The sequence below is a fragment of the Lolium rigidum genome, chromosome 3 (genome assembly GCF_022539505.1).
Source record: "Lolium rigidum isolate FL_2022 chromosome 3, APGP_CSIRO_Lrig_0.1, whole genome shotgun sequence".
Lineage (NCBI taxonomy): Eukaryota > Viridiplantae > Streptophyta > Magnoliopsida > Poales > Poaceae > Lolium > Lolium rigidum.
The window spans coordinates 359,953,289-359,980,569 of NC_061510.1; the positions used below are offsets into that span (position 1 = coordinate 359,953,289).

Sequence of the window (27,281 nt, forward strand, 5' to 3'; positions counted from 1 at the left end):
AAGTAACTAATACATAAATTCACTATTTGGCCTTTAATGGGTGATAATCCAAGTACTGTATATAATGATTTTTTTTATGATGGATGATGCGTCTCTTTAAACAAAGTTATTCACCAAAGGAGATATTTATATGTTATTGCTAGTTTTACAAATTAACTTCAGAAATTGGAGTTATAAGTAAATTCATATTCTCGTTGTTATTTATCCTTCAAGCTCTCAGTCATAAGTTTGAGATTACATGTGATGACCCAGCGTACCACTGCATGGTGTAGTACACAAGTCGTTGACATAACACAAGTGAAACACCGTTCCACCCATATTACATCTCTCAGAGTGGTACAACAGAAACATATGCGAGTCCAAGGTATGTCTATAGAAGTACACACGAACAGTTTACATAAGATCCACACAACCTCCTACTTTACGGTGAGGTAAAACTTCAAATAAAGCTCCGGAAGAACGACTCGTAATCTATCTTATTGCTAACTCAAGTTCAAGAGCTACTTGGCTTGCTATAGAAATCTAGCTACTTAGGTGCTAGGATTAGGGAAAGATTCCCTTCTATTACTAGTCTAGGTTTCCATTATAAGCTGATGCGAGGAGTTGACTCCATTGACTTCGTTGATTGGATTCTTCATCTTGTTGCAGTTGACTCCTTTGTCTTCGAGTTCCACGGTAGTTTCTCCTTCGGTGCATTGCTCTAAGAAGGGGGTTCAAACGAGATAGAATGAGTACGAGCGTACTCGGCAAGTTCATATTAGGAAATATGTGTATCATGCACTAGCTACAGCCATAGACCGGAAAGTCACGAGGCCAATGCAAGTTTTCATAAACATTTCTTCAAAAGGTTTATTTTATTACGAAAACTATGCCCGTCGGTCTTCACGAGTTGACCAGAACTTCGTGGAGTTCCTTTCCCGCGCGTTCGCGGTTCCCTTCCCGGAACAGGAGTGACGAGTCACAATTCGGTATCCTCTCGCAGAGGTGCGTTACTTTTCCCATAAGAGAACTTATCCTTGATACCAACCGGGTGATCGTTCCCGTCCACACTTCCTTGGTGTGGGGCCAGGTGTAAGGTCCAAGCCAATCACTCGCCTTCTCCGCGACCACTGCAAACCCACCCTTTTGTCCAACCGTACACCTCCAGGTAGACTTCCCCGATAATACGGCTTTACTCATGGTGTACTCCGGACAATCCCTCATAGATGGTAGAGATTAACATCACTAATGGATGGGGATTTAAAAGGATTTCCCAACCTATTGCGGCAGTGCCTCCAACACCCCACCGTCTCTACCAATCCGTTGGCGTGCAGAAGGGAAAAGATACAGCTGACTTCCCTAGAGCCATTATAGATCTTATGGTCAACGCGATATGTACGGCGCTAGAATCACCTGGACGGCATTGGTAATTAATCCTAGGGTGATATAACCCATTGCAATGGAACCTCCACCATATCAACACATACCATGGTTCCATTGCCCACCACATAGTCATATTCATAATTGGAAAATAATATTTTGCTTTTCGATGCATGAGTGATAAGTATAGTACTTTGCATATAGTTTGATAAAAATAATCAAATGACATGAGCAAGCGATGAACTTGCCTTTCTTGATCGCAAGATTATGCGAGGCAAAAGCTTCGATACGTGATAACTCCAAATGCTGAAATACCATCATCGTCCAGTAAGGACAATGTTTAAAGAACTGGCAAAGATGCTATAATGCATAATATGAGATGCAATCGTCCCGAGCGTAACCTAACCTCGATGATTTAGGATGTATGAGTTGTAATGATTTCTTTAGGGTTGGTTGCACTTTTAGAATGGTTCTCAAACAAGGTTCTTATTAGGGTTTGGTTATATTAGCATCATAACCAAGTGATATAAGGCATCATAATAATCATACACATAAATAATAGTGGTGGAATAATATGTAAGATCAGTTGTCAATTTTAAGTTCACGTGAACATGGTTGATGATTACTTATACTATATTTTAAAAGAATAACTTTTGAAGAACATGTTGATTAAGAAATAATAAGTATTTCAAAGAAGTATTGGGCTTCTAAGGTTTGATTGACACTTGTACTTCAAAAGAATAACTTTTGAAGAACAGAGTTAAAATAAGAATATGAACTACTATACATAGGAGCTATGGCTTTCTAGGGTTTACTATTGAATTCATTTAGTTTCAATAATAGGAACTAGTTGGTTCTTAACTTGGAATGGGTTTCTATATAACAAGTATTGGTAGGTTTATTGTTATGGTTTCTTCTAAGCATTATATATAAGGATGGTTATTAAGATGGTCCCATAAGTTTGCTATTAGGTTTACTATGGCTTCACATTTGCTTCATTAAGTAGTCACTAATGATTGCCAAGCTAAGTGGTTTCTCATTTCTGAGTAGGGTTGAGTGGAATAGGAACATGTGATGTGCATTACTACACAAGATTGGTATTAGGGTTTATCATTATGGTTCAATTAGGGTTTGATGGTTGAGGTTGATCCTAATGGTATGGTATATAGGATTGATGATCAATGGTGCTAACATGTGGTAACAAGCTAGGGTTTATACCTAGGTGATACTAGTGAATCATATAGATTTTAATTAAGAATAGGAACATGAAATGACAATTTCATGTGACTTGGGTTTATGCTAGTGGATCATAAGCATGCATTCATTGGTTTCTTATTAAGGTTCTATATGTCAAGTACATCTCACATGATCACATGTGACACATAATTAGGGTTTTGGAATTGCTTCTAAGTTGGTATGATCACATGAAATAATGGGATCAATGTCTTACTTAAATTAAAACTAGGGTTTCTAAGTTATGATACAATTCCTAACATAATAATTGATAATAGAGGTGTGGTAACTCATTACTCTGAATCAAAATTAGTATTGGTTTAACATTTTATTAATTTTCCACAAGAATTAATAATTAGGGTAACTCCTATTTTGGTTTAATTAAGAATCAGGGTTTAATAATTGTTATTAGAGTTTAAAATAATTAACTTGTTAACTAAAGAATGTTTAAGTAAATAATTGTTAAGCTACCAAAATGATATTGGCTGTTACTATTTTCTTGAGTTATTACTATTTAAAGAAAATAAAAATAGTAATTTGCAAATTAGGGTTTATGAATTACCACTAATAATTAAATTACTGCAAATATGGTAAATAAAATTTAATCCTAACATTTTATTTAGTTACTGAATAGTTAAAATTTAATTTTTATAACTTCACTAATTATTGAATTCAAATTGTATTTTAAATAAATGAAATGGCATAATTAATAAGATTAAAAATAAGTGAATTTTTATTTTGACACACATTTTTGTTTTATATTTTATTTGAATAGAGTTTATTTTTGTGAGCATTTTGATATATTATTCATAATTTTCTGAGTTGAAATGGATTTTATATAATTTTGCAAAGTTTCAGTTATTTACTGGTTTTTAATTCAAATGCTAATTACTAAACATACCGGTTCGCTCTACACACCCAGAGACAGACAGGTGGGACCTTGTCCAGTCAGCTGACACGTCAGGTGCCACATGCACTGACCAAGTCAAAATGTTTGACCGGCCGGGGAACACGGTGGCCGGCGAGAAATCAAGGGCGGCGCTGATGATTCGGGGTTCCCGCGCGTGTGTGTATGTGCTGGTTGGATGCGCGGACCTCTGATGAGCTAAAAGGTGGCGACTCCCCCTCTGAATGGTCACCGGAGTTGCTCCGGTGAGCATCAACTGCGGCGGCGCACGGCGGCGGTATCCTAATCGGAGGCTAGGGGTGATGCCGAGACGAAAGGAAGAGTCCCTGAGATGCGGACACTCACCCTGAGTTGATTGAGGTAGTCGGAGACGGAAGGGATGGTCCGAGGCGATCTCAGTCTCGCCATTCCCGGCGATGATCGGTAGCGAGAGAGATGCTCGATTCGCGGTCTCCCCTTGCTTCCCCCGATGCGTGGCTTGATCGGCGGGAAGACAGCCTCGAGGCGCACCTCCTCGACCCAATATTGGACTCCGGGGAGGCTCGAATCGACGGCTAGCCGGAGATGTGCTGACAGCGGTTTTCGGTGATTGGGGAGGTTAGAGAGCAGCAAAGAGAGTGACAAGAGGTGGCGCATCATTAGGGTTGTGAGGTGCTTCTTCTCGTCTATTTATAGCCGCAGACACGGTCGGAATCATCTTCTCACCGCCGGTGATGGTCTGGATGCGGCGGCGATGTTGGTGTGTAGCTGGGCACGAATCTTAGCGCCGGAAGGATAAGGACGGATGCGAGATTGATAGGGCGAGGTTCTGAGATTGTCTGCAGCGTCCGGCGGCGTCTCTATCCTCGACGAGGACGTGTCGAAGCTCCTCCACCGCGCTGTCGTTGCCGGGAAGGAAGACGAAGCCCCTTTTCTTCTTTGTGCCGAAACGGTAAGGTGGATCGAATTGGTTCGTGGGCTGGGCTGCTCCTGGTCTCCTGCTGGGCCAACAACGTGGGCTGTTACTGGGTTGCACGGCCAGGTAAGGTAAGTTTCCCTCTCTTTTCCTTTTTCAAATTCTGTTTTATATTTTCTGTTTTCTATTCTGGTTTGTATTTGATATTTGAATTCAAATTGATTTATGTTTGTTTTTGCAGGTCCTAAATTATTTGAGTATTAAGATAACTTGATAATCATGCTTACTACATGGTTTTGTTGTTTAAACAAATATTGTATTTTGATTAGATTGATATGTTGTGGGGTTTAATTAACATAGAAATAGGTTTAGGTTTTTATCTTAATTACCTTTTAAATTTAGGAATCAATTCTGTTTAAAGAATCTGAAATTGAGAACATGTGCATGGTGAACATATTCTATTGTGCTAGTGCTAGTGATTACTCCCATATAATTTAATTATATCTAGAGTTTAACAAATGGAAAAGGGTATGGCATTGGTTCATGATTTTATGTGGAGAATTATTCCTAAGGTTTTAAGAAGATGGTTAAGAAAGTTTTATAATCACTAACTTGGTTTTAGTAAACTTTAGCTTGAACTAATTAAGATGGATCCTATGTTTATAATTAGCAATGCATTTGCTAATGATGGTTTAATTTATAGAACACTACTTCATTTGGTCTACTAGGATGGAAAGGTAGGGTTTAATATTTTATGTGAACTGATTCCTAGGTGAAAGGTTTGTAGTTTTGGTGATCCTTCACTAATTGAAGTATTAAATAGGCATGAGGCATGGCAGGGTTTAATTACTAGTGATATACTTATTATTTTATGTGATAGATGAGATCTAGTGATCCTATGGGGTTAACTTATCATTTATATCTACAAGATATAATCATGCATTAGACAAGATCCACTCATTCCTCACTAATCCCTCTTTAATATTCCTCTCATCACACTCATCCTAGATTCTTAGGGTTTATAATTAATACCAAGTTGTGATGATTATAGAATTGGTTTGCTAAGGTATTGTTATTGAAATAGGGTTCTCACTTCTAAGATCAAATATTTACTTGAACAACTAGGATTAGTACTTCTCTAACATTCTTGTATGAACATGGCTATGGTTAGTATTATAACTTCTCTCACTTCTCAATGTCTTGGAATATCCTAAGGTCCTACTCAAGAGATGATGATATGATCTTCTAAATAGATGGTTTGCCTAGGAATTCTACCTTGGTATCTTCTCGTAGCTTGTTCTTCGGAAATCCGATAAACCTGCATCTTGTGGTATGCCTCCACCTCCTAGCTTCTTCATCTTGATCCTAGCTAATGCACATGGAGTGGCTCTATGTGTGTGTTCCCATGTATCATGGTATTTGATGAGCAAATGGATGAAGGGTGTGGCTCTATTTATAGGTTTGGGCAAGCTCTAGTATCATGACACATAGGTGGTGACTCTTGTTTTGGTGGGATGAGTAAGGTGCTTGGTTGTCATGCTCTCATCCATAGCAATCCTTGGAGCATGAGGTGGCAAAGCTTGGAGTGCAAGTCATGTAGATATTTTCATCATAGGTGGCATGATCCTTATCCTCTCATATGGTTTATCCTTGGATAGCCAAGTGGCATTTGCTACTAAATATCATGTGGATGGTTTTATTATTGTGGATGAGTCATCATACCATCTTTGATTGGATTGACATTATAATATTGGTAAAAAGGTTTAGGTTGAAGGTTATTCCTCAATTTTGGATAGTTGGGTTTGATTTCACCAAGGCATGATCATATGAGTTTCAAAATACTCATAATTAGTTTTATTCAAATAGTTTGAACTATAACTTGTAATGTAAATGGATTTAGTTTTATGATATTCCATGTATTTAATAAGTTATGATTTAAATAAGAATGTGTGGCTTTTATGCACTTTAGACCCTGTGGTTTACCTTATTTATAAGTGAATTAAATTACACACAAAGGTAGTTGTTAACTTTTAAGTGTTGTGTAATAGTTCTAGTTCCTTTTTGATCCAACCTATGGATCAAATTATGTCTACCCAAAATAAGGGTTTAGCAAAGATCACGAGTGAAGTTTATAGCGCTTGACTTGATGATCTACTTCAATTCCAGCAAGTCAAGTGAAACTTCGATTCTTGTGGTAAGTTTTATTTGAAGCGCGAAAATTCCCCGGATTTTCTATGCATGAATGCAATGCACACTTTGATGTTCTCTCATTTTATTGTCTCTAAACCTGGGATATTACAGCCTCTCCCCCTTAAACTGAACTTCGTCCCGAAGTTCGAACGCTCTCATGTTTTGGAATGTTGAAATGTCTTGAACAGATCACCATCCTTCAACTCCATGGTGATCACATTAGATATAATTGAATATATCCCTTGCCCAGATCCTTCCGGATTCTTTTGATATCTGGCACTGATACTTTCTTCAATTCTATGATTTCTTCCAACATTCTAAGCTTATAGGTTTGCTCTCCAAAGATTCTTGGATTAGGACATCTTCTTATGCGAATGGACTTTACTAATGGTTGTGGTGATAGTTTCCTATCTGGGTACCCAAAACTTGGTTATACCAGCTGTGGTAATCCAGCTGTGGTGTAATATGGCACTATGGTGTACCAGCTGCGATGTTCAAACCTCGATTCTAAAGGATTCATTTAAAGTAGGGTATTGCTTTCCCTTACTACCATAACAAAAGTAATGGTACTTGGTAAGGTATTTACAATAGGCATGGTCCTGGTTGTTTAGTCCTACGAATGGATTAGACTCATTTAGTCCATCCAATCATGGCCTCTAGTTTATACTAGTTATCTTCCTTTTGGTTTCTTTAGGTTCCATGAAAGGAATCTTTCTAATAATTATTAGTTTTGGTATGGTCAAAGTCCTTTGTATAGTATCTTTTTAGGCTTTGATTGTCCTCCGATAACTTCTTCATCCAACTTCATTATCTTGGACTTACTTGAGTTCTCTTGGTTTCGAGTAATTACAATTACCCACTCAAGTTAAGGTCTAACCCTTACTTCCTCGGGATATGAACCTCGGCCTCGGTCTGACAACCTCCTGAGAGTACTATTATATGGGTACTTCCCAACAACCTTATAAATATAAGATCGGACTTCCTCTCAGTTCAGACCTTCTTCTTGGTCCATCATACTCCAAATATTATATCTTAATCCTTCTCATTCAACCTTCCTCTCCCCCTTGGAGTTTACTAATGATCTTCCAACTTCCTTTCTTCTAATCATTAAACTCCAAGGTTAGGTAGTTGGTTTAAGTTTGGTTCATATTTTGTACCTTTCTAAAGTCTCACGAAAAATTCTTTGCGGTGTATCCACACAGTTGTGAGTATCCGATGCGAATCCTCCGACTAAATATTTATTAGCTATGGAATACCAGCTGTGAAATACTAGCTGCGGAATCCCCTTTTCTTTTAGGGTAAAGAAATGTTCACGCTGTGGGCTATCTGGTACCAGCTGCAGACTACCTAGTACCAGATGTGGCTTATTGGATACCAGCTGTGGCTATGTTATGGTTCTAGTCAATATCTACTTACCAGCTGTGGCTACTTACATAGTTTTAGTTAAGATGTACCTCACTTCACATACTTTCTCTTCATGATTATCCTATATCAGCTGCGGTCTTATTATACCAGCTACGACTTCACTTGTCTATTTTCCTTCTTCTAGGGTTTGTTTTGCAAGATAACCACTTGTTGACACTATGAAAATAGTATTATAAGTGACTTCACTTGCATTCCCTTCTTCCATAGTGAATATGGCTCCACTTCTACTACTCCATATTCACTATTTTTCTCACTTTCATGATACTTCCATGTTGAAGTACTCCTTGATTGAGGATAAAAGTGAGTTTTGATTGGTCCTTCCTTCAGATTGTTGTGGTTGCTTCCCACAATTTTACTTCCTTCTTCTAGTGAACCTTTATCTTGACTTCAAAATCTTCATAATTCGTCACTTCCTCACACGAATACCTTTACCCTCTAGACCTATAACATCAAGTAAGAGCTTGATATTGCAACATGCATTTGCATATCAAAGTCAAACTTCATGTATGGATCTAGTCAATCAATGAAGATTCAAGAAAATCCAAGAAAATCCAGCTTTGTGTTCATAATACACATCCTTACATGCCTGAATATAATAATTGGGTAAGACATCCCTAAACATCAGGTGTAGATGTGCAATATATAACACCACATAAGATAGGCTTAGGTTGTGATACTTAGCACTTATACGTGAATTTCTACTATTTGTCTCAACATTTATCTTAATTGCACATTTGCAATGAGACAAACTTGAAACAAAATGGCTTGGGATAGTTGAAGTTAACCTAGTTTTCTTTGGAAGTACTAACAAAATAGTATACCCTATATGTGCTATTGAAGACTACCTCCTATAATACAATTATTTCTAATATGTCTACTCTAAACACATGATTGTTTAGAATATACCACCTATAACTCTGTGATTTCTCTATGTGACATGCTCTCAACAAGCCTTCTTTAAACTAAAGACTATGGTTCCAACATACTTGGTACGAGTTATTAGGATTTTAAGGCCTAAGCTTTCGAACTATTCCCTAAATCCTACTCCTTATCATCCTTTTGTTATCGTACTTATGATGTTCTACTCCATCATACCATGATTCCCAAGTGAATCATATATGAGTTCCTAGTTTATTATTGAAAGTAGACTCATGTAACTCCTATCACTCTTCCTTACCTCCTATGATTGACTCATCATAGACATATACTACCTTATATAACTTATCTACATTACTTAACATCGGTCATTTGACATTTTAAATGACTCTTACTTAACCATAACTTGCATTGGTATACTTCTTCCAATAGGATATCTTCCTTGTGGTTGTATCCTCTCTTTGGACTACCATGTATTGTATACCAACTGTGGTCTACTACCACCCATTAGCTTAAGCTCCAATGGTGTTCTAGTTATTTGGAATGAAGCAAGATAACTAATTAACCTTATTTAAGAAATATAGATAAGAAAGATTGACTCAAGTGTGTCAGGATTATTCTAAAGTGAATACCCATCTCAAGTCAAAATAATAGTTGGTTTAACTAAGACAACTTCCTATAGACACTACCAAACCTATAGGTCTCCTTTAAAGGGTTTTAATCCTAAGGTCAAAGCATTTGCTCCGATACCGACTTGTGATGACCCAGCGTACCACCGCATGGTGTAGTACACAAGTCGTTGACATAACACAAGTGAAACACCGTTCCACCCATATTACATCTCTCGAGTGGTACAACGAAACATATGCGAGTCCAAGGTATGTCTATAGAAGTACACACGAACGGTTTACATAAGATCCACACAACCTCCTACTTTACGGTGAGGTAAAACTTCAAATAAAGCTCCGGAAGAACGACTCGTAATCTATCTTATTGCTAACTCAAGTTCAAGAGCTACTTGGCTTGCTATAGAAATCTAGCTACTTAGGTGCTAGGATTAGGGAAAGATTCCCTTCTATTACTAGTCTAGGTTTCCATTATAACCGATGCGGGAGTTGACTCCATTGACTTCGTTGATTGGATTCTTCATCTTGTTGCGGTTGACTCCTTTGTCTTCGAGTTCCACGGTAGTTTCTCCTTCGGTGCATTGCTCTAAGAAGGGGGTTCAAACGAGATAGAATGAGTACGAGCGTACTCAGCAAGTTCATATTAGGAAATATGTGTATCATGCACTAGCTACAGCCATAGACCGGAAAGTCACGAGGCCAATGCAAGTTTTCATAAACATTTCTTCAAAAGGTTTATTTTATTCCGAAAACTATGCCCGTCGGTCTTCACGGAGTTGACCAGAACTTCGTGGAGTTCCTTTCCTGCCGCGTTCGCAGTTCCCTTCCGGAACAGGGAGTGACAATCACAATTCGGTATCCTCTGCAGAGGTGCGTTACTTTTCCCATAAGAGAACTTATCCTTGATACCAACCGGGTGATCGTTCCCGTCCACACTTCCTTGGTGTGGGGCCGAGTGTAAGGTCCAAGCCAATCACCGCCTTCTCCGCGACCACCGCAAACCCACCCTTTTGTCCAACCGTACACCTCCGGTAGACTTCCCCGATAATACGGCTTTACTCATGGTGTACTCCGGACAATCCCTCATAGATGGTAGAGATTAACATCACTAATGGATGGGGATTTAAAAGGATTTCCCAACCTATTGCGGCAGTGCCTCCAACACCCCACCGTCTCTACCAATCCGTTGGCGTGCGAAGGGAAAAGATACGAGCTGACTTCCCCGAGCCATTATAGATCTTATGGTCAACGCGATATGTACGGCGCTAGAATCACCGGACTGGCATTGGTAATTAATCCTAGGGTGATATAACCCATTGCAATGGAACCTCCACCATATCAACACATACCATGGTTCCATTGCCCACCACATAGTCATATTCATAATTGGAAAATAATATTTTGCTTTTCGATGCATGAGTGATAAGTATAGTACTTTGCATATAGTTTGATAAAAATAATCAAATGACATGAGCAAGCGATGAACTTGCCTTTCTTGACTGCAAGATTATGCGAGGCAAAAGCTTCGATACGTGATAACTCCAAATGCTTTGAAATACCATCATCGTCCGGTAAGGACAATGTTTAAAGAAGCTGGCAAAGATGCTATAATGCATAATATGAGATGCAATCGTCCCGAGCGTAACCTAACCTCGATGATTTAGGATGTATGAGTTGTAATGATTTCTTTAGGGTTGGTTGCACTTTTAGAATGGTTCTCAAACAAGGTTCTTATTAGGGTTTGGTTATATTAGCATCATAACCAAGTGATATAAGGCATCATAATAATCATACACATAAATAATAGTGGTGGAATAATATGTAAGATCAGTTGTCAATTTTAAGTTCTGCAGAACATGGTTGATGATTACTTATACTATATTTTAAAAGAATAACTTTTGAAGAACATGTTGATTAAGAAATAATAAGTATTTCAAAGAAGTATTGGGCTTCTAAGGTTTGATTGACACTTGTACTTCAAAAGAATAACTTTTGAAGAACGAGGTTAAAATAAGAATATGAACTACTATACATAGGAGCTATGGCTTTCTAGGGTTTACTATTGAATTCATTTAGTTTCAATAATAGGAACTAGTTGGTTCTTAACTTGGAATGGGTTTCTATATAACAAGTATTGGTAGGTTTATTGTTATGGTTTCTTCTAAGCATTATATATAAGGATGGTTATTAAGATGGTCCCATAAGTTTGCTATTAGGTTTACTATGGCTTCACATTTGCTTCATTAAGTAGTCACTAATGATTGCCAAGCTAAGTGGTTTCTCATTTCCTGAGTAGGGTTGAGTGGAATAGGAACATGTGATGTGCATTACTACACAAGATTGGTATTAGGGTTTATCATTATGGTTCAATTAGGGTTTGATGGTTGAGGTTGATCCTAATGGTATGGTATATAGGATTGATGATCAATGGTGCTAACATGTGGTAACAAGCTAGGGTTTATACCTAGGTGATACTAGTGAATCATATAGATTTTAATTAAGAATAGGAACATGAAATGACAATTTCATGTGACTTGGGTTTATGCTAGTGGATCATAAGCATGCATTCATTGGTTTCTTATTAAGGTTCTATATGTCAAGTACATCTCACATGATCACATGTGACACATAATTAGGGTTTTGGAATTGCTTCTAAGTTGGTATGATCACATGAAATAATGGGATCAATGTCTTACTTAAATTAAAACTAGGGTTTCTAAGTTATGATACAATTCCTAACATAATAATTGATAATAGAGGTGTGGTAACTCATTACTCTGAATCAAAATTAGTATTGGTTTAACATTTTATTAATTTTCCACAAGAATTAATAATTAGGGTAACTCCTATTTTGGTTTAATTAAGAATCAGGGTTTAATAATTGTTATTAGAGTTTAAAATAATTAACTTGTTAACTAAAGAATGTTTAAGTAAATAATTGTTAAGCTACCAAAATGATATTGGCTGTTACTATTTTCTTGAGTTATTACTATTTAAAGAAAATAAAAATAGTAATTTGCAAATTAGGGTTTATGAATTACCACTAATAATTAAATTACTGCAAATATGGTAAATAAAATTTAATCCTAACATTTTATTTAGTTACTGAATAGTTAAAATTTAATTTTTATAACTTCACTAATTATTGAATTCAAATTGTATTTTAAATAAATGAAATGGCATAATTAATAAGATTAAAAATAAGTGAATTTTTATTTTGACACACATTTTTGTTTTATATTTTATTTGAATAGAGTTTATTTTTGTGAGCATTTTGATATATTATTCATAATTTTCTGAGTTGAAATGGATTTTATATAATTTTGCAAAGTTTCAGTTATTTACTGGTTTTTAATTCAAATGCTAATTACTAAACATACCGGTTCGCTCTACACACCCAGAGACAGACAGGTGGGACCTTGTCCAGTCAGCTGACACGTCAGGTGCCACATGCACCGACCAAGTCAAAATGTTTGACCGGCCGGGGAACACGATGGCCGGCGAGAAATCAAGGGCGGCGGCGATGATTCGGGGTTCCCGCGCGTGTGTGTATGTGCTCGGTTGGATGCGCGGACCTCCGATGAGCTAAAAGGTGGCGACTCCCCCTACGAATGGTCACCGGAGTTGCTCCGGTGAGCATCAACTGCGACGGCGCACGGCGGCGGTATCCTAATCGGAGGCTAGGGGTGATGCCGAGACGAAAGGAAGAGTCCCTGAGATGCGGACACTCACCCTGAGTTGATTGAGGTAGTCGGAGACGGAAGGGATGGTCCGAGGCGATCTCAGTCTCGCCATTCCCGGCGATGATCGGTAGCGAGAGAGATGCTCGATTCGCGGTCTCCCCTTGCTTCCCCGATGCGTGGCTTGATCGGCGAGGAAGACAGCCTCGAGGCGCACCTCCTCGACCCAATATTGGACTCCGGGGAGGCTCGAATCGACGGCTAGCCGGAGATGTGCTGACAGCGGTTTTCGGTGATTGGGGAGGTTAGAGAGCAGCAAAGAGAGTGACAAGAGGTGGCGCATCATTAGGGTTGTGAGGTGCTTCTTCTCGTCTATTTATAGCCGCGGACACGGTCGGAATCATCTTCTCACCGCCGGTGATGGTCCGGATGCGGCGGCGATGTTGGTGTGTAGCCGGGCACGAATCTTAGCGCCGGAAGGATAAGGACGGATGCGAGATTGATAGGGCGAGGTTCCGAGATTGTCTGCAGCGTCCGGCGGCGTCTCTATCCTCGACGAGGACGTGTCGAAGCTCCTCCACCGCGCTGTCGTTGCCGGGAAGGAAGACGAAGCCCCTTTTCTTCTTTGTGCCGAAACGGTAAGGTGGATCGAATTGGTTCGTGGGCTGGGCTGCTCCTGGTCTCCTGCTGGGCCAACAACGTGGGTCATTCTTCGGGTTGCACGGCCGGGTAAGGTAAGTTTCCCTCTCTTTTCCTTTTTCAAATTCTCGTTTTATATTTTCTGTTTTCTATTCTGGTTTGTATTTGATATTTGAATTCAAATTGATTTATGTTTGTTTTTGCGGGTCCTAAATTATTTGAGTATTAAGATAACTTGATAATCATGCTTACTACATGGTTTTGTTGTTTAAACAAATATTGTATTTTGATTAGATTGATATGTTGTGGGGTTTAATTAACATAGAAATAGGTTTAGGTTTTTATCTTAATTACCTTTTAAATTTAGGAATCAATTCTGTTTAAAGAATCTGAAATTGAGAACATGTGCATGGTGAACATATTCTATTGTGCTAGTGCTAGTGATTACTCCCATATAATTTAATTATATCTAGAGTTTAACAAATGGAAAAGGGTATGGCATTGGTTCATGATTTTATGTGGAGAATTATTCCTAAGGTTTTAAGAAGATGGTTAAGAAAGTTTTATAATCACTAACTTGGTTTTAGTAAACTTTAGCTTGAACTAATTAAGATGGATCCTATGTTTATAATTAGCAATGCATTTGCTAATGATGGTTTAATTTATAGAACACTACTTCATTTGGTCTACTAGGATGGAAAGGTAGGGTTTAATATTTTATGTGAACTGATTCCTAGGTGAAAGGTTTGTAGTTTTGGTGATCCTTCACTAATTGAAGTATTAAATAGGCATGAGGCATGGCAGGGTTTAATTACTAGTGATATACTTATTATTTTATGTGATAGATGAGATCTAGTGATCCTATGGGGTTAACTTATCATTTATATCTACAAGATATAATCATGCATTAGACAAGATCCACTCATTCCTCACTAATCCCTCTTTAATATTCCTCTCATCACACTCATCCTAGATTCTTAGGGTTTATAATTAATACCAAGTTGTGATGATTATAGAATTGGTTTGCTAAGGTATTGTTATTGAAATAGGGTTCTCACTTCTAAGATCAAATATTTACTTGAACAACTAGGATTAGTACTTCTCTAACATTCTTGTATGAACATGGCTATGGTTAGTATTATAACTTCTCTCACTTCTCAATGTCTTGGAATATCCTAAGGTCCTACTCAAGAGATGATGATATGATCTTCTAAATAGATGGTTTGCCTAGGAATTCTACCTTGGTATCTTCTGTAGCTTGTTCTTCAGGAAATCTGATAAACCTGCATCTTGTGGTATGCCTCCACCTCCTAGCTTCTTCATCTTGATCCTAGCTAATGCACATGGAGTGGCTCTATGTGTGTGTTCCCATGTATCATGGTATTTGATGAGCAAATGGATGAAGGGTGTGGCTCTATTTATAGGTTTGGGCAAGCTCTAGTATCATGACACATAGGTGGTGACTCTTGTTTTGGTGGGATGAGTAAGGTGCTTGGTTGTCATGCTCTCATCCATAGCAATCCTTGGAGCATGAGGTGGCAAAGCTTGGAGTGCAAGTCATGTAGATATTTTCATCATAGGTGGCATGATCCTTATCCTCTCATATGGTTTATCCTTGGATAGCCAAGTGGCATTTGCTACTAAATATCATGTGGATGGTTTTATTATTGTGGATGAGTCATCATACCATCTTTGATTGGATTGACATTATAATATTGGTAAAAAGGTTTAGGTTGAAGGTTATTCCTCAATTTTGGATAGTTGGGTTTGATTTCACCAAGGCATGATCATATGAGTTTCAAAATACTCATAATTAGTTTTATTCAAATAGTTTGAACTATAACTTGTAATGTAAATGGATTTAGTTTTATGATATTCCATGTATTTAATAAGTTATGATTTAAATAAGAATGTGTGGCTTTTATGCACTTTAGACCCTGTGGTTTACCTTATTTATAAGTGAATTAAATTACACACAAAGGTAGTTGTTAACTTTTAAGTGTTGTGTAATAGTTCTAGTTCCTTTTTGATCCAACCTATGGATCAAATTATGTCTACCCAAAATAAGGGTTTAGCAAAGATCACGATTGAAGTTTATAGCGCTTGACTTGATGATCTACTTCAATTCCAGACAAGTCAAGTGAAACTTCGATTCTCGTGGTAAGTTTTATTTGAAGCGCGAAAATTCCCCGGATTTTCTATGCATGAATGCAATGCACACTTTGGTGTTCTCTCATTTTATTGCCTCTAAACCTGGGATATTACATTACACTAACAGAAGCATAGAAGTAAAAAAACAACAAGATATTCTCAATGTCTCTTCCTTTATGGCATTACGATTCTTCTTGTGTACTTTGAAGCGTAGGAATGATTCCATGAAGCTGAGTTACATACTTGCTTCTTTCCAAATTACCTTGCATCTTAGGTTTACTCAAAGTCAAACTTTATAAAGTTTGATCAAGTATATATAAGAAAAGTATCAATACCTGCAATATATAATGCATGCAATATGAAAGCATTTTTATGAGGATTCTAATGATTTTCATTTAAGATATTTATATTTTTTTCTAAATAATTAGTCAAATTTACAAAGTTAGAATTTTACCAAACCTAAAATGAGGGTAATTTGGAAATGAGGGAGTATGTTCTTAAGATATATAATGTTCAAATCTCTGCACTAGCCACGAAAAGTACTCAAAATATAGGCATAGAAATTAGGAGGTGCTAGAATGATTAATTGTGTCTACAAACTTGGAAGTTTTAGCCCTTTGTGCATTGCTGGAAAGAAATACAAAACCAATGTTTCTTTCAATTTTATCAAAAGTAAACAAAGTTTTCATCACATCAACTATTGTTTCATATTTTATGATTAAACTATGAAGCAATATGTATTGGATGATAAATCATTTAAGAACCTTTCTCCTTCAAAATAGATTGTGATGAACTAGAGCTAGTCATGTTAATTGCAAATTAATGGTTTTTTGAGAGATCCTCATGGTTAAAAACTTAAAATACGGCCATGCAATAAATATCTTCTTTTGTAAAGTGGTGCAACACCATTTATGATACTTCTAGTTCTAATATCCTCTAACTGATCACCGAACATGTGTAAAATTTGGTCATCTGCAAGTCAGAAAACATTGAAAATCTGAATCTCAAAATCTCAAATTTGTTGGTTACCTTAAGTTTGTCCCGACTCGTGATGCATATACTGCAATGGCATTATTTTAGGGTGACTTCGAAATTGCAGCCATGACACGGAAGTGCAAGCAGTGGATGTGCGATACGTGGGGAGATGATCTCAACTTGGCCTGGAATTAAGATGGAGATATCCCACCCTTTAGTTTTCTTTTTGGACAAAGGGCATTTTATTGATCCAATCGTCCCATTAAGGGGATACAACTTTAAATATTTGAAATATCTAACCGCTGCATAACTAGATGAGCACAACCCAACACACCGAACAAAAAAACATAGAAATTCCACATTGGTAAAATAGGAAAGACAACCTAGGGCACCGGAGGACATATACTGCCATCCAAACTAGGTAAACACATCCTTAGTTGCTTGCTCCAACCGAGTAGATTCACACATATAATCAACTCCCCGTGCTCTCACCGATGGAGAACAAACCACATATGTGGAGCCAACATGTACATGAGTGAATAACCTGCATTGGAGATGATTTTAGTCGCTTGCTCCAACAGAGTAGATGCACCTATAATCATTAATCAACTCCTTATGCTCTCATCGATGGAGAAAAACCAAATATGGAGCCAACGTGTACATGAGTGAATAACCTGCATTGGAGATGAAATTTAATTTTCTTAAAGACAACATTATTCTTACATACCAAGTAGCACGGCTCCCACCAAAAGATGATTTTTTTTTTTATGTATACCCCTTAACCAATGACCAAGCATATTTATCACATTTTGAGGAGGATACAAGTTAGATGTCATTTAATAACTGATTGTGACCTATTTTATGAAGACTTGTGTCCATGTGTAATTGTTACTTGTGCTCCTTACAAGGGTTTCAGATGTCTCAGCAAAAAAGATTAAGTTTCTGATGCACTCCCTCTGTTCATTAATATAAGATATTTTTGCATGCTGATTGAGCTGGCCAAACGTGTTATGTTAGTGAACAGAAGAAATACTATGAACATAGAACTTGACAAAACTGTGTTCTAGATTGCTACGTGGATGCGTCTGTCAGGTTTGTGGAAAGCATGGTGACCTTGGCCTGGCCTAGACGTCACCAGTGAAGCCGCCGGGGGTTGAATTGCCGTCCGCTTCTAGAGATGAAACAGTCTGTCTCACCCACACCCACAGCAGTTGAGACCTTTTTTAGACGGATTCAGTTGGCACCCTTCTAGATTTGGAATGATTAGCATCGGGCGATTACTGGTGTGCGTGGTGTGGAACTGGACTCTGAATCTCTGGATGTTGCCTTGCTTGTTCGCCTAACTGTGACCCGTCGAGTTAGCTTACCAAGCAGCCGCCGGATGTGAATATGTGAGTAAATATAGTTTCGGCGAGTCGCGAAATGGTCAAGTCAAAATCGCAGAAACGCCTGCTGTTCGAGAACAGCAGGGAAGAAAAATGCCATCTAGAACTTCTCCCGTTTTTTTCCAAACAAGTACAGCAGTTGGAACAATTCCGATCCATCCGAACCTTGCGAACCTGATGCAGCAATATATAACTGAGATTCTCAGGAGCATATCGCCACTTTACTTTACCAGGCATCAGGACATCAGCATCAGTTACCTCAAAAAAAAAAAAAAAGGACATCAGGATCAGTATAGCATACAAGTGTAAATTAGCATCGCGATTGCTGCCACCAATCGCACCAGATCCATCTGTCTGATCCCGCCGCAGCTCGCGACATCGCGATCCGCTTTCCGGAGGGAAGAAAGAAGGACAGGATCAGAAATTCAGAATCCGGACTGAAGCTGAAGTGGTGGTGATCCACCACTAACATCCTCCCGCACAAACAAACAGAAGCTAAACCCCAGCCAATTCGGTTGAGCTCTCGCGCCACGCCTCACCTCACCCCGTCAGCACCCACCTCGCGCCGCCCGCTCGCGTGACTGAGCAGTACAAAGTTCTGGGGAACTTCTGACATCCAGCCACCTACTAAACCAGCCCCAGCTCCGGCGGCCAAGTCAAAATCCAGGTCGGAATGGCGGAGGGAGACGGCGGGGAGAGGAGAAGGGGGAGGAGGAGGTGGCTGCCGGCGGCGTGCATCCCGCGGCCGGGGTGCTTCACGGTGTCCGCCGACGACGAGGGGCCATCGGGCTCCGGCGCCGAAGAGGAGGGGAGCAGGCCGGCGCCCACGCATCTTGTCGTCACGGTCAATGGGATCGTCGGCAGGTGCATCTCCTCTGCCTTTTTTCCCCTGCTCCTTTTTTTGCTGCTTTTCACCAACCAGAGACAGCTGAAATACAACTGATTAGCTCCTTGACCTCTAAACTACAGGCTTTGTTGTGGATCATTAAAAAAAGATTTTGTTGTGGACAAAAGGCTTGATAATTTTAGGATCGTTATTGATCAGCCTGACGCTCTGCTACCTGATGAACCTATGATGGAAAGGGGAAATATCCATTTCAAATCACTAGGCTGTTAATTTGAGATGATATGCTTAAACACTTGTATTGACATGATAAAAATTAAATGCTGATATTTTTCATGAGAAGCACTTGTATTGACACTTGTATTGTTGCGTATAGCTATATCAGAAGGTCGCCAATGTAGCAGAATACCCCAAAATAAATGCGTAGGAAATGCTGGTTCACTTTGTTTTCGATTGCTTAGGAATTAAGAGCTAGCTTTCAGTAGATACCTTTGGAAATGTTGGAAGTTATATATACGCGCGTATCAGCACCTTCATGTGGAGAATAGGAAAGCTTGATACTTCCGGTGGAGAATAGAAAAGATGATAATTCCTGTGGAGCAATGTGCAATAGTATTTGATTTACTAGCAGTGATACTTCGCTGCTTATATATATATATGTATGTTCTTACATACAGAAACTAATGCAAGTGTTCACGACATGTAATAATGCGCAAAACCCTCCACCTGACCTTTTTATTTCAATTACTTTCGCTTTCTACATTGTAGTGCACTTGAGCTGTGAGGAGATGTGTGTTTCCATGTGTCTTTTCAAATGTTTTCCCTTTCTACCATGCAGTGCAGATGATTGGGTTTACGCAGCAAAACATTTCATCAAAAAACACCCCGAGGATGTTGTAGTTCACTGTAAGTTCAACAGCATCTTTTGAAGTTTGTTACTATTTTTCCCAAGTTACATTTAAAATCAACAACAGCGCCCTTTCAGTTGGGAATGGACCCCTAATTTGGAAATGTATAATGGAGAATTAAGTACTTCACAATTTCGTTAATGGCATGACCCTCAACATAGTCCACATTTACACGGTGCTTCTTTATGGTAAATGGTTTTTTTTTTCTCTGTGGCAGGCAGTGGATGCAACTCAGCAACTCGAACTTTTCATGGTGTTGATGTGATGGGAAGGAGATTAGCAGACGAGGCAAGTTATTGATAAATTCATATTGGGAAAATTAATATACAAAGCTGAGCTAGCCTGAAAGATCTATAATGTACATGGAATTTCTTTTTTTTGATAAAGGGTACACAGAATTTCTATTTTATTATTTCAGGTGGGGGATTTCCCCTCTGCCGATTACTTAAACTCATCTTTGTTTGGTATTTTCAGTTTACCACCTCCTATTACTCTCTACCTTGTCTTCCTTCCTTTCATTTAACCTGTACTTTATTAATTTAGGTGATTTCAGTTGTTAAATGTAGACCAGAACTTAAGAAGATCTCCTTTGTTGCACACTCATTGGGTGGATTGATTGCAAGATACGCCATTGCATTACTATATGAGAATGAAACTGCTACACAAACTGATTGTAATGAAGAGTGTGAAAAGGATGTCAATGATGCTCGTAGGAATCAACCGGCGGATCGAGGCAAGATTGCTGGTTTGGAGCCCATGAACTTTATAACTTTTGCAACACCACACCTTGGCACGAGATCACACAAGCAGGTTTTGTTCAAATTTTGCACTGGTTTCCGCTTTACCTATATCTTGTGCCTTTGCCAGATCTCAACTTGTTGAGTTGTAGTTTTAACTTGCATGATGTAATACCTTAAATTTGAATTACCCAATTCTGTATGTTACAACTGGGCTTTGTTCAGTTAGAAGGTAATTAGTTTGATGTGAAATTAGAAATGATGTAGGTATTCCAAATTAAGCCATTCTAAATGCTACGTTCCCATAGTTGCTACCGTACTTATTAGTGTTACTTAATTTTGTTTTCTACTATTAAATGTGTGCAGCTTTTCTGCTCCAAATATCCGTCACTGGCAAGTAGTAGCTTTCTGGTTCTAGCGGGTGCATCTCATATGGCGGTGTGGCAAACTGGCAGATTCATTGACTCTATTCTTGATTGCTATATGCAGATGCCCCTTCTTCGCGGTTCCTATAGATTGGAAAAGATGGCTTTCCGTATGTCTTGGCTTGCTGGGAGAAGTGGAAAACATCTGTTTCTGAAGGATATTGAAGAGGAGAAGCCACCTTTACTTCTTCAAATGGTCACTGATTACGGAGATCTTCATTTCATGTATGCCATATATATGCATGAACTGCCATAAAATTAGATCTCATCGTGTCACAAAACAGGTGCATTTTATGTTCATTATTTTAGCATATCTTATACTTGTTTCTGTGTGCAGATCAGCTCTTCGTTCTTTCAAGCGCCGTGTTGCTTACTCAAATGTTTGTGGCGATTGTATCCTTCTTCCCTATATACTACTTAACTTCTACTTAGCATATGTATATAAACATATTCGTTATCTATTTACCAATTAATTTCTTGATACCATTGTATTATGTCCTTGACTAAAAGTTCAGTCATTGTTGGCTGGAGGACATCTTCAATACGCCGTCAACATGAACTTCCGAAAGTAAGTAGTGTATTTATTATTATCCCATATGTAGTTTGTAACAGTGTTCTTATATTTGGAAATTCCTCTGCATCAGAAACAAGATTTTGTGGATGATAGTAAATATCCACATGTTGTATATGTGGAAAAACCAAAGGCTCAGGATGTTGATTTTTCGGATGCCATGGTTTATCAAGCAAAAACAACAAGTGAAATGGAAGGCAAGATACTGACCCCCTCTCCCTCTCCCCATGTAATCATATTATGTTTGTATGTAAATCTATTTAAGTAGGAGAGACTAAGAGCAGGAATGGAGGTATTAGTATACCAGAGAATCCACAATGATTTACTGTTCACTGTAAAAAAGACTTGATAAACCAGCAGAAACCATAAACTATTATGCCTTTAGGCTGGTAAATGTTTTCATTGGAGCTGTTTTTTTTTGTTATTTAGTGTGCTCTGCATTATATCCAATATGGTTCCATTTATTCATGATGATTAAGATGATGTTTTTCCCTAACCGAATTGACCTGTCTTCAACTTTCAGAAGTGATGCTCAAGAGCCTGAATAGAATTCCTTGGGAAAGGGTAGATGTTAGCTTCAAGAAAAGTAGACAAAAGATTTTTGCTCATAGCACCATTCAGGTATGTTCTAGAAATGCCCTAGTGCCAAGAGATTCAATTATGGTGTAGGACGAGAAATGATCACTCTTTCCTGATTAACTGCAATACTGTCCATGCTTGCACTGCTGCTTCCAGAATGCTACATATGCTTCTTCTATGATAGTATCAGTAGTTGATCATGTGGGGCATAGTTGCACCGACACAAGAGATAGAAAAGGCTCACATTTAAGTTGGTAGGTTGTCACGGACGAATACGGATGCAGTCCTTGCTGTCAAACATAGCAGGCCCTCCATTTTACGCCTATTCAGGATAGCTTGGTGCCTATGCGTTATAGCTGCAATCACAGAATATAAAGTTTAGCTCAACTTGCATGGCTGGGTAGCTTTATTCATTTTGTTCTTGAAAAAAGGGGGAAAAGGTACAGAGCTGTCTTTTGCCATATGAGTTAACATTTGCCCAAACTGAAATATGATGCAATCAGTCGGCTGATAAGTAGTAGGTTGAAGCAAAGTCACTGAGTTGTCACCGTCTGAGAAACTGATTCGTTCTTTTTATTTCTTTCTCGTGTTGCAGGTTAAGACCTATTTCTTGAATTCAGATGGGGCTGACGTGATTTTCCACATGATTGACCATTTTATTTATTGACATGGAGCTGAGGCGGTGCAGATTTCTCTTCTGTTTGGAGATTCAGTTTCAGTTGAATAGGATAAAGAACAAAATGTTTTTTCCTCATTCCTAGTTTTGAAGGCAGGATTAGAGAGAGATATACTACTACAGTGGAACAAGTAGAAGTGTAGAACCCATGGTAAATGAGTGCTGGGTCTGCATTTGCTTACTGTAACCTTCTGAGGCTCGTAGGTTCTTTTCTCATTTCCATGCTTCATGCTTCAGTAGGTCAGTGTGCATGCATGCATGCACGCATGTAATGGACCACAATCTGTTGTTGATCAGTACAGTATACTAATAAAATTCTGTTGCATCTCGAGCAGAGAACTCGTAGCGAGGATTACGGCTATTGACTCCTTGCCGTGCATGCTTTGCTGCTGCAGCATGTCTTGAGAAGTTGAGAGCTTGACCTGAAATCTCTTTTAATCCCCAGCCCTTTGACTGTTTACACCTGCACTGATATCTACCCCTCCGTTCATAATTAGCATTTTGGGTTAGTTAAAGTTAAACTTTGTAAAGTTTAATCACATATTTAGAAAGAAAACAATAACTTCTACTATTTAAAATATATTATATTAGAATTGTTATAAAGTATGTTTCAAATTATATGCATATGATATTATGAATGTTGATAGTATTTTTTATTCTATTCATGGTCAAAGTTTACAAATTTTAACTTTAGCTAAACCTATATCGCGAGAAATTGTGAATAGAAGAAGTACAATACTCAAGTTATCGAGAAATTGTGAATAGAAGAAGTACAATACTCAAGTTATCTTATGAGTTGTGACATTATTTGAACGCGGTGTATGACGACCGATCATCAAAAAAAAAGGTGTCTCTCCTCATCTCCTGGGTATTGAAATGTAAGAGCATCTCCAGTCGCGTTCCCAAAGGTCTTTGGAGCACGTCAGATATTTTTTCGGTCCCAGTCGCGTGGCTCAAAGTCCACTTCCGCCCGGCGCGACCCAATATGTTGTCCGGCATCCCGAGCCGTCCCCGCTCCATAGGGGATGCTCCGGGCGCGCCAGACAGTGCGAGAAGCGAGGCGGGTGCCCACCTGTCGGTGACCAAATCCAGAACGGTTGGTTCCCGCCTTTTATTTCTCGTCACGCTTCCCCTCCCGTGCCTCCCACCCCTCCGCCGCCGCTCGATTTGCCGGCCGTCTCGAAGGCCAATATCTCCTGAGTCGGGCACTATCATGACGGCTGGCTCCTCGCCGTCCTTTTTGCCGCCGCCGCTTCGCCAACGCGTCCCAGAACGCGCCGACAAATTCGCCCCTCCTTCGTGCACAGAAGGTGTTCAGCGGCTTGTCTGGTAGGCGCGACAGGTCGTTGTTCGTTGACTCCTCTGCCGCAGATAAATTTTAACCATTTGTTTCGCTTCAGACATGGATAGCGACGATGAGATGATCGTCCAAATGATGGAGGACAAGCAAACCTACGATGACGACATTCGGGAGCATTTGTCGATCATCGCGTCCCTCCAAAACATGTTTGACGCCGACGCAGAGAAGAGGAATAGGCCACGCGGCGGAGGTTCAAAGGCGGGAAGAAAGAAGTCGAAGGCCCGGGAGAGGATGGAGGGGCATACCATGCTGCACAACGACTACTTCACAGATGGAGCAACACATGCCGACAATTTTCGGTGCCGGTATAGGATGAGCAAGAGTTTGTTCATGAATATGCTCCACGGTGTTCGAGAGTTCGACCCCTACTTCAAGCTGAAGCACGACGCTGTTGGAATGGCCAGGTTCTCGTCGATTCAGAAGTGCACCACCGCCATGAGAATGCTTGCATACGGAGCACCTGCTGATACACATGACGACTACCTTCGCATGAGTGAGTCTACTTCCATTAAGTGCATGTACAATTTTTGCCAAGCTGTGGTGGAAAAGTTTGGCAAATACTACTTGAGAGAGCCAACGGAAGAAGAGAATGCTAGGATCATGGCCAAAAATGCAGTGAGAGGATTCTCTTTCATGCTTGGAAGCATCAATTGTATGTACCGGTCATGGAAGAACTGCTCGTTTGCTTGGCAAGGTATATAGAAATGACATCATGGATATTGCAGTGTGGTGCATGAAGCTGTGGCAAAATATGATATATGGATTTTACATTCTTTTTTTAGCATGGCGGGATCACACAATGACATCAACATGTTGCAGCGGTCTCCGGTGTTTAGAAAACTATTAGAAGGTCATCCTCCACCATGCAACTATGCGATCAATGGCCACCTGATAGGTGCATTTTTCATCATCTTTATTGCTACATATATGGTTAGTTTCCATTGTTATTTGTCATCATACATCCTTATCTATGCATTTTTAGTCGATTTCCAGGACTTTCCTACAAAATGCCTTTCATTGGTATTTAATTCCTAGGAGACGGAAAACCTCCTTTTTCATATTTTATTTGTTTCAGCACTTTCTGGATCTCTAAAAATCGATGAAAAATACGTGATCAGTTTTTCACCCGGAGAAGGACAGTGGACGAAAGAATCACGCGAGGGGAGCCACGAGGGTCGAACGGACCAGGTGGCGCCCAAACATGTAGGGCGCGACACCCGAGGTCATTCGCACCTCGGGCATCGTTTCGGTCCCCTTTCATACCAAAAGCTCCGTTTCGCCTAAAAACCTAAGCCATATTTTCCCGAGATTTATTGAGGTGACGGCGGAGGTGAAAGTCCTCTCCTACTCCAGGCGATGGCAGATCCTACATCACCGGTGCATCCGGTGAAGGGGAAATCGATGCCATCGACATCCTCACTCCTCCTTGGCTTGGGAGGAGGCATCTCCATCAACATCTCCATCAGCACCATCATCACCACCATCTCCATCTACGAGATCGACGTCATCTCTCTCATAGTTTGTGTTGAATTGAACCCCGGATATTGTTTTTAGTACTATTGCATGTTGTGACTGGTACTTCGTCATTATTTGGTGTGGAGATTATATATTCAGATTGTGTTGTAATCATTATGCATCTGATCCATATCATGTTTGACATTTGTGAGTAGTTCCTCACGTTCCTGAGGGCATAGGATGATCTGTCTATGATTCTATATGATGTGCAATGAGTATTTCGCCAAGTTTTCTATCTTTTAGGTTGTTCTATGTTGGTTTTATGCGAACGTCAGCTGCATATTACTTCACCTATATGGGCTCATACGGATGCACTTTAATGTAATGCATTAGTGTTGCAAGGGTCGCAATGACAGAAACTGTCTTCCAATATTATGGGTTGCATTAGAGGGGTTTATGTCGGGGACCAATGATCTTATGATTATGGTGGGACATTTATATCTTAATGATTCTGAAAGGACACGGATGTCGCCTAGAGGGGGGGGGGGTGAATAGGCGATTTAAAATTTTTACGAGATGGGCTTAACAAATGCGGAATAAAACTAGCGTTTACTTTGTCAAACACACAAACACAACCCAACACAAACCAAATTTACTCCCTTGGTAGGTTAGACCAAGCCAATATAACCACTTCTTAGAGAGACCCTTGGGTAGAATCTAAGAAGTGGGAGATTGGTGATGGAGATCCCAACTAGAACTTGGATGAGAGAGGTGGTAGCCTTGAATCATCCATGAAGAGCAGAGATCCCTCAAGAGTGCCTTGATACAAAGAACATAGTTCTAGGGAGACAAAGCTCAAAGTAGTTTAAGCCTAAATCTTGTCCAAACCTAATTGAGGTGGGGGATGAGATACATATAGCCCCAGATTCGTCCAAGGGGTTACTTAGTCATTTGCACAGAATAAACATAGCCATAGGATGCAAATAGACGGCCCAGATGAAGTTGACTTGGGAGGGGCCAGCAGTGCCGGCGTGCTCGGGGCGGCAGTGCCGGAGAAGATTGACCGGCAGTGCCGGGGTGCGTCCACCGGCAGTGCCGTCCTGATGTTGTAGCCGGTGGATGGAGCCCTTCTTCTTCTTCTCTTCGGTCTTCCTTTCTTCTTCCTTGAACCATGTGGCTTCCCTCTCCTCGTCTCCTTGACACTCGCTTAGGGTCCTTGGCGAGATTGGTACCTAATGACACATAGGCATAGGTATGAGGTAGCAATCCGTCCAAGGTTGTGTCGAGTTCAAGTGTATAAAGGAGTGAATTCACCTTATCATGTATAGCTTGCACTTGGGCTCGAGTCATTGGCTCACTTGGGGGATATGTTGGCCATGATGTAG

At 39.5% G+C, this 27,281-nt stretch overlaps 2 protein-coding genes across 3 annotated transcripts in view; both read left to right on the forward strand.

Annotated features, from left to right (window-relative positions):
• Window positions 1-18,681: 18,681 nt before the first annotated feature.
• Window positions 18,682-23,409, forward strand: LOC124700410 (putative lipase ROG1). Of its 2 annotated transcripts, XM_047232542.1 has the most exons (10): window positions 18,682-19,205; window positions 20,024-20,091; window positions 20,311-20,381; window positions 20,637-20,903; window positions 21,320-21,480; window positions 21,593-21,648; window positions 21,771-21,823; window positions 21,900-22,023; window positions 22,350-22,447; window positions 23,001-23,409. In XM_047232542.1, the coding sequence occupies exons 1-10, from the start codon at window positions 19,015-19,017 to the stop codon at window positions 23,070-23,072; spliced, it is 1,161 nt and encodes a 386-aa protein (XP_047088498.1). In that variant the 5' UTR covers window positions 18,682-19,014; the 3' UTR covers window positions 23,073-23,409. The 2 variants fall into 2 exon arrangements, with proteins under 2 accessions (XP_047088498.1, XP_047088499.1); XM_047232543.1 differs by lacking the exon at window positions 20,024-20,091 and having other exon boundaries at window positions 19,155-19,205.
• A 1,074-nt stretch (window positions 23,410-24,483) lies between these two features.
• Window positions 24,484-27,281, forward strand: part of LOC124697303 (EPIDERMAL PATTERNING FACTOR-like protein 1) — a 6,092-nt gene continuing 3,294 nt past the window's right edge. Inside the window, exon 1 of the mRNA XM_047229915.1 lies at window positions 24,484-24,631. Coding sequence (XP_047085871.1) covers window positions 24,484-24,631 — 148 coding nt within the window. The remainder of the gene's footprint in view (window positions 24,632-27,281) is intronic.

What these genes read in the sequence shown, in the direction of transcription:
- LOC124700410 (XM_047232542.1), top strand. Translation starts at nt 19,015, where the DNA reads ATGGCGGAGGGAGACGGCGGGGAGAGGAGAAGGGGGAGGAGGAGGTGG. An exon ending in CGAGGATGTTGTAGTTCACT is followed by an intron (nt 20,092 to 20,310) that starts GTAAGTTCAACA and finishes TCTCTGTGGCAG; the next exon opens with GCAGTGGATGCAACTCAGCA. An exon ending in GTCAACATGAACTTCCGAAA is followed by an intron (nt 21,824 to 21,899) that starts GTAAGTAGTGTA and finishes CCTCTGCATCAG; the next exon opens with AAACAAGATTTTGTGGATGA.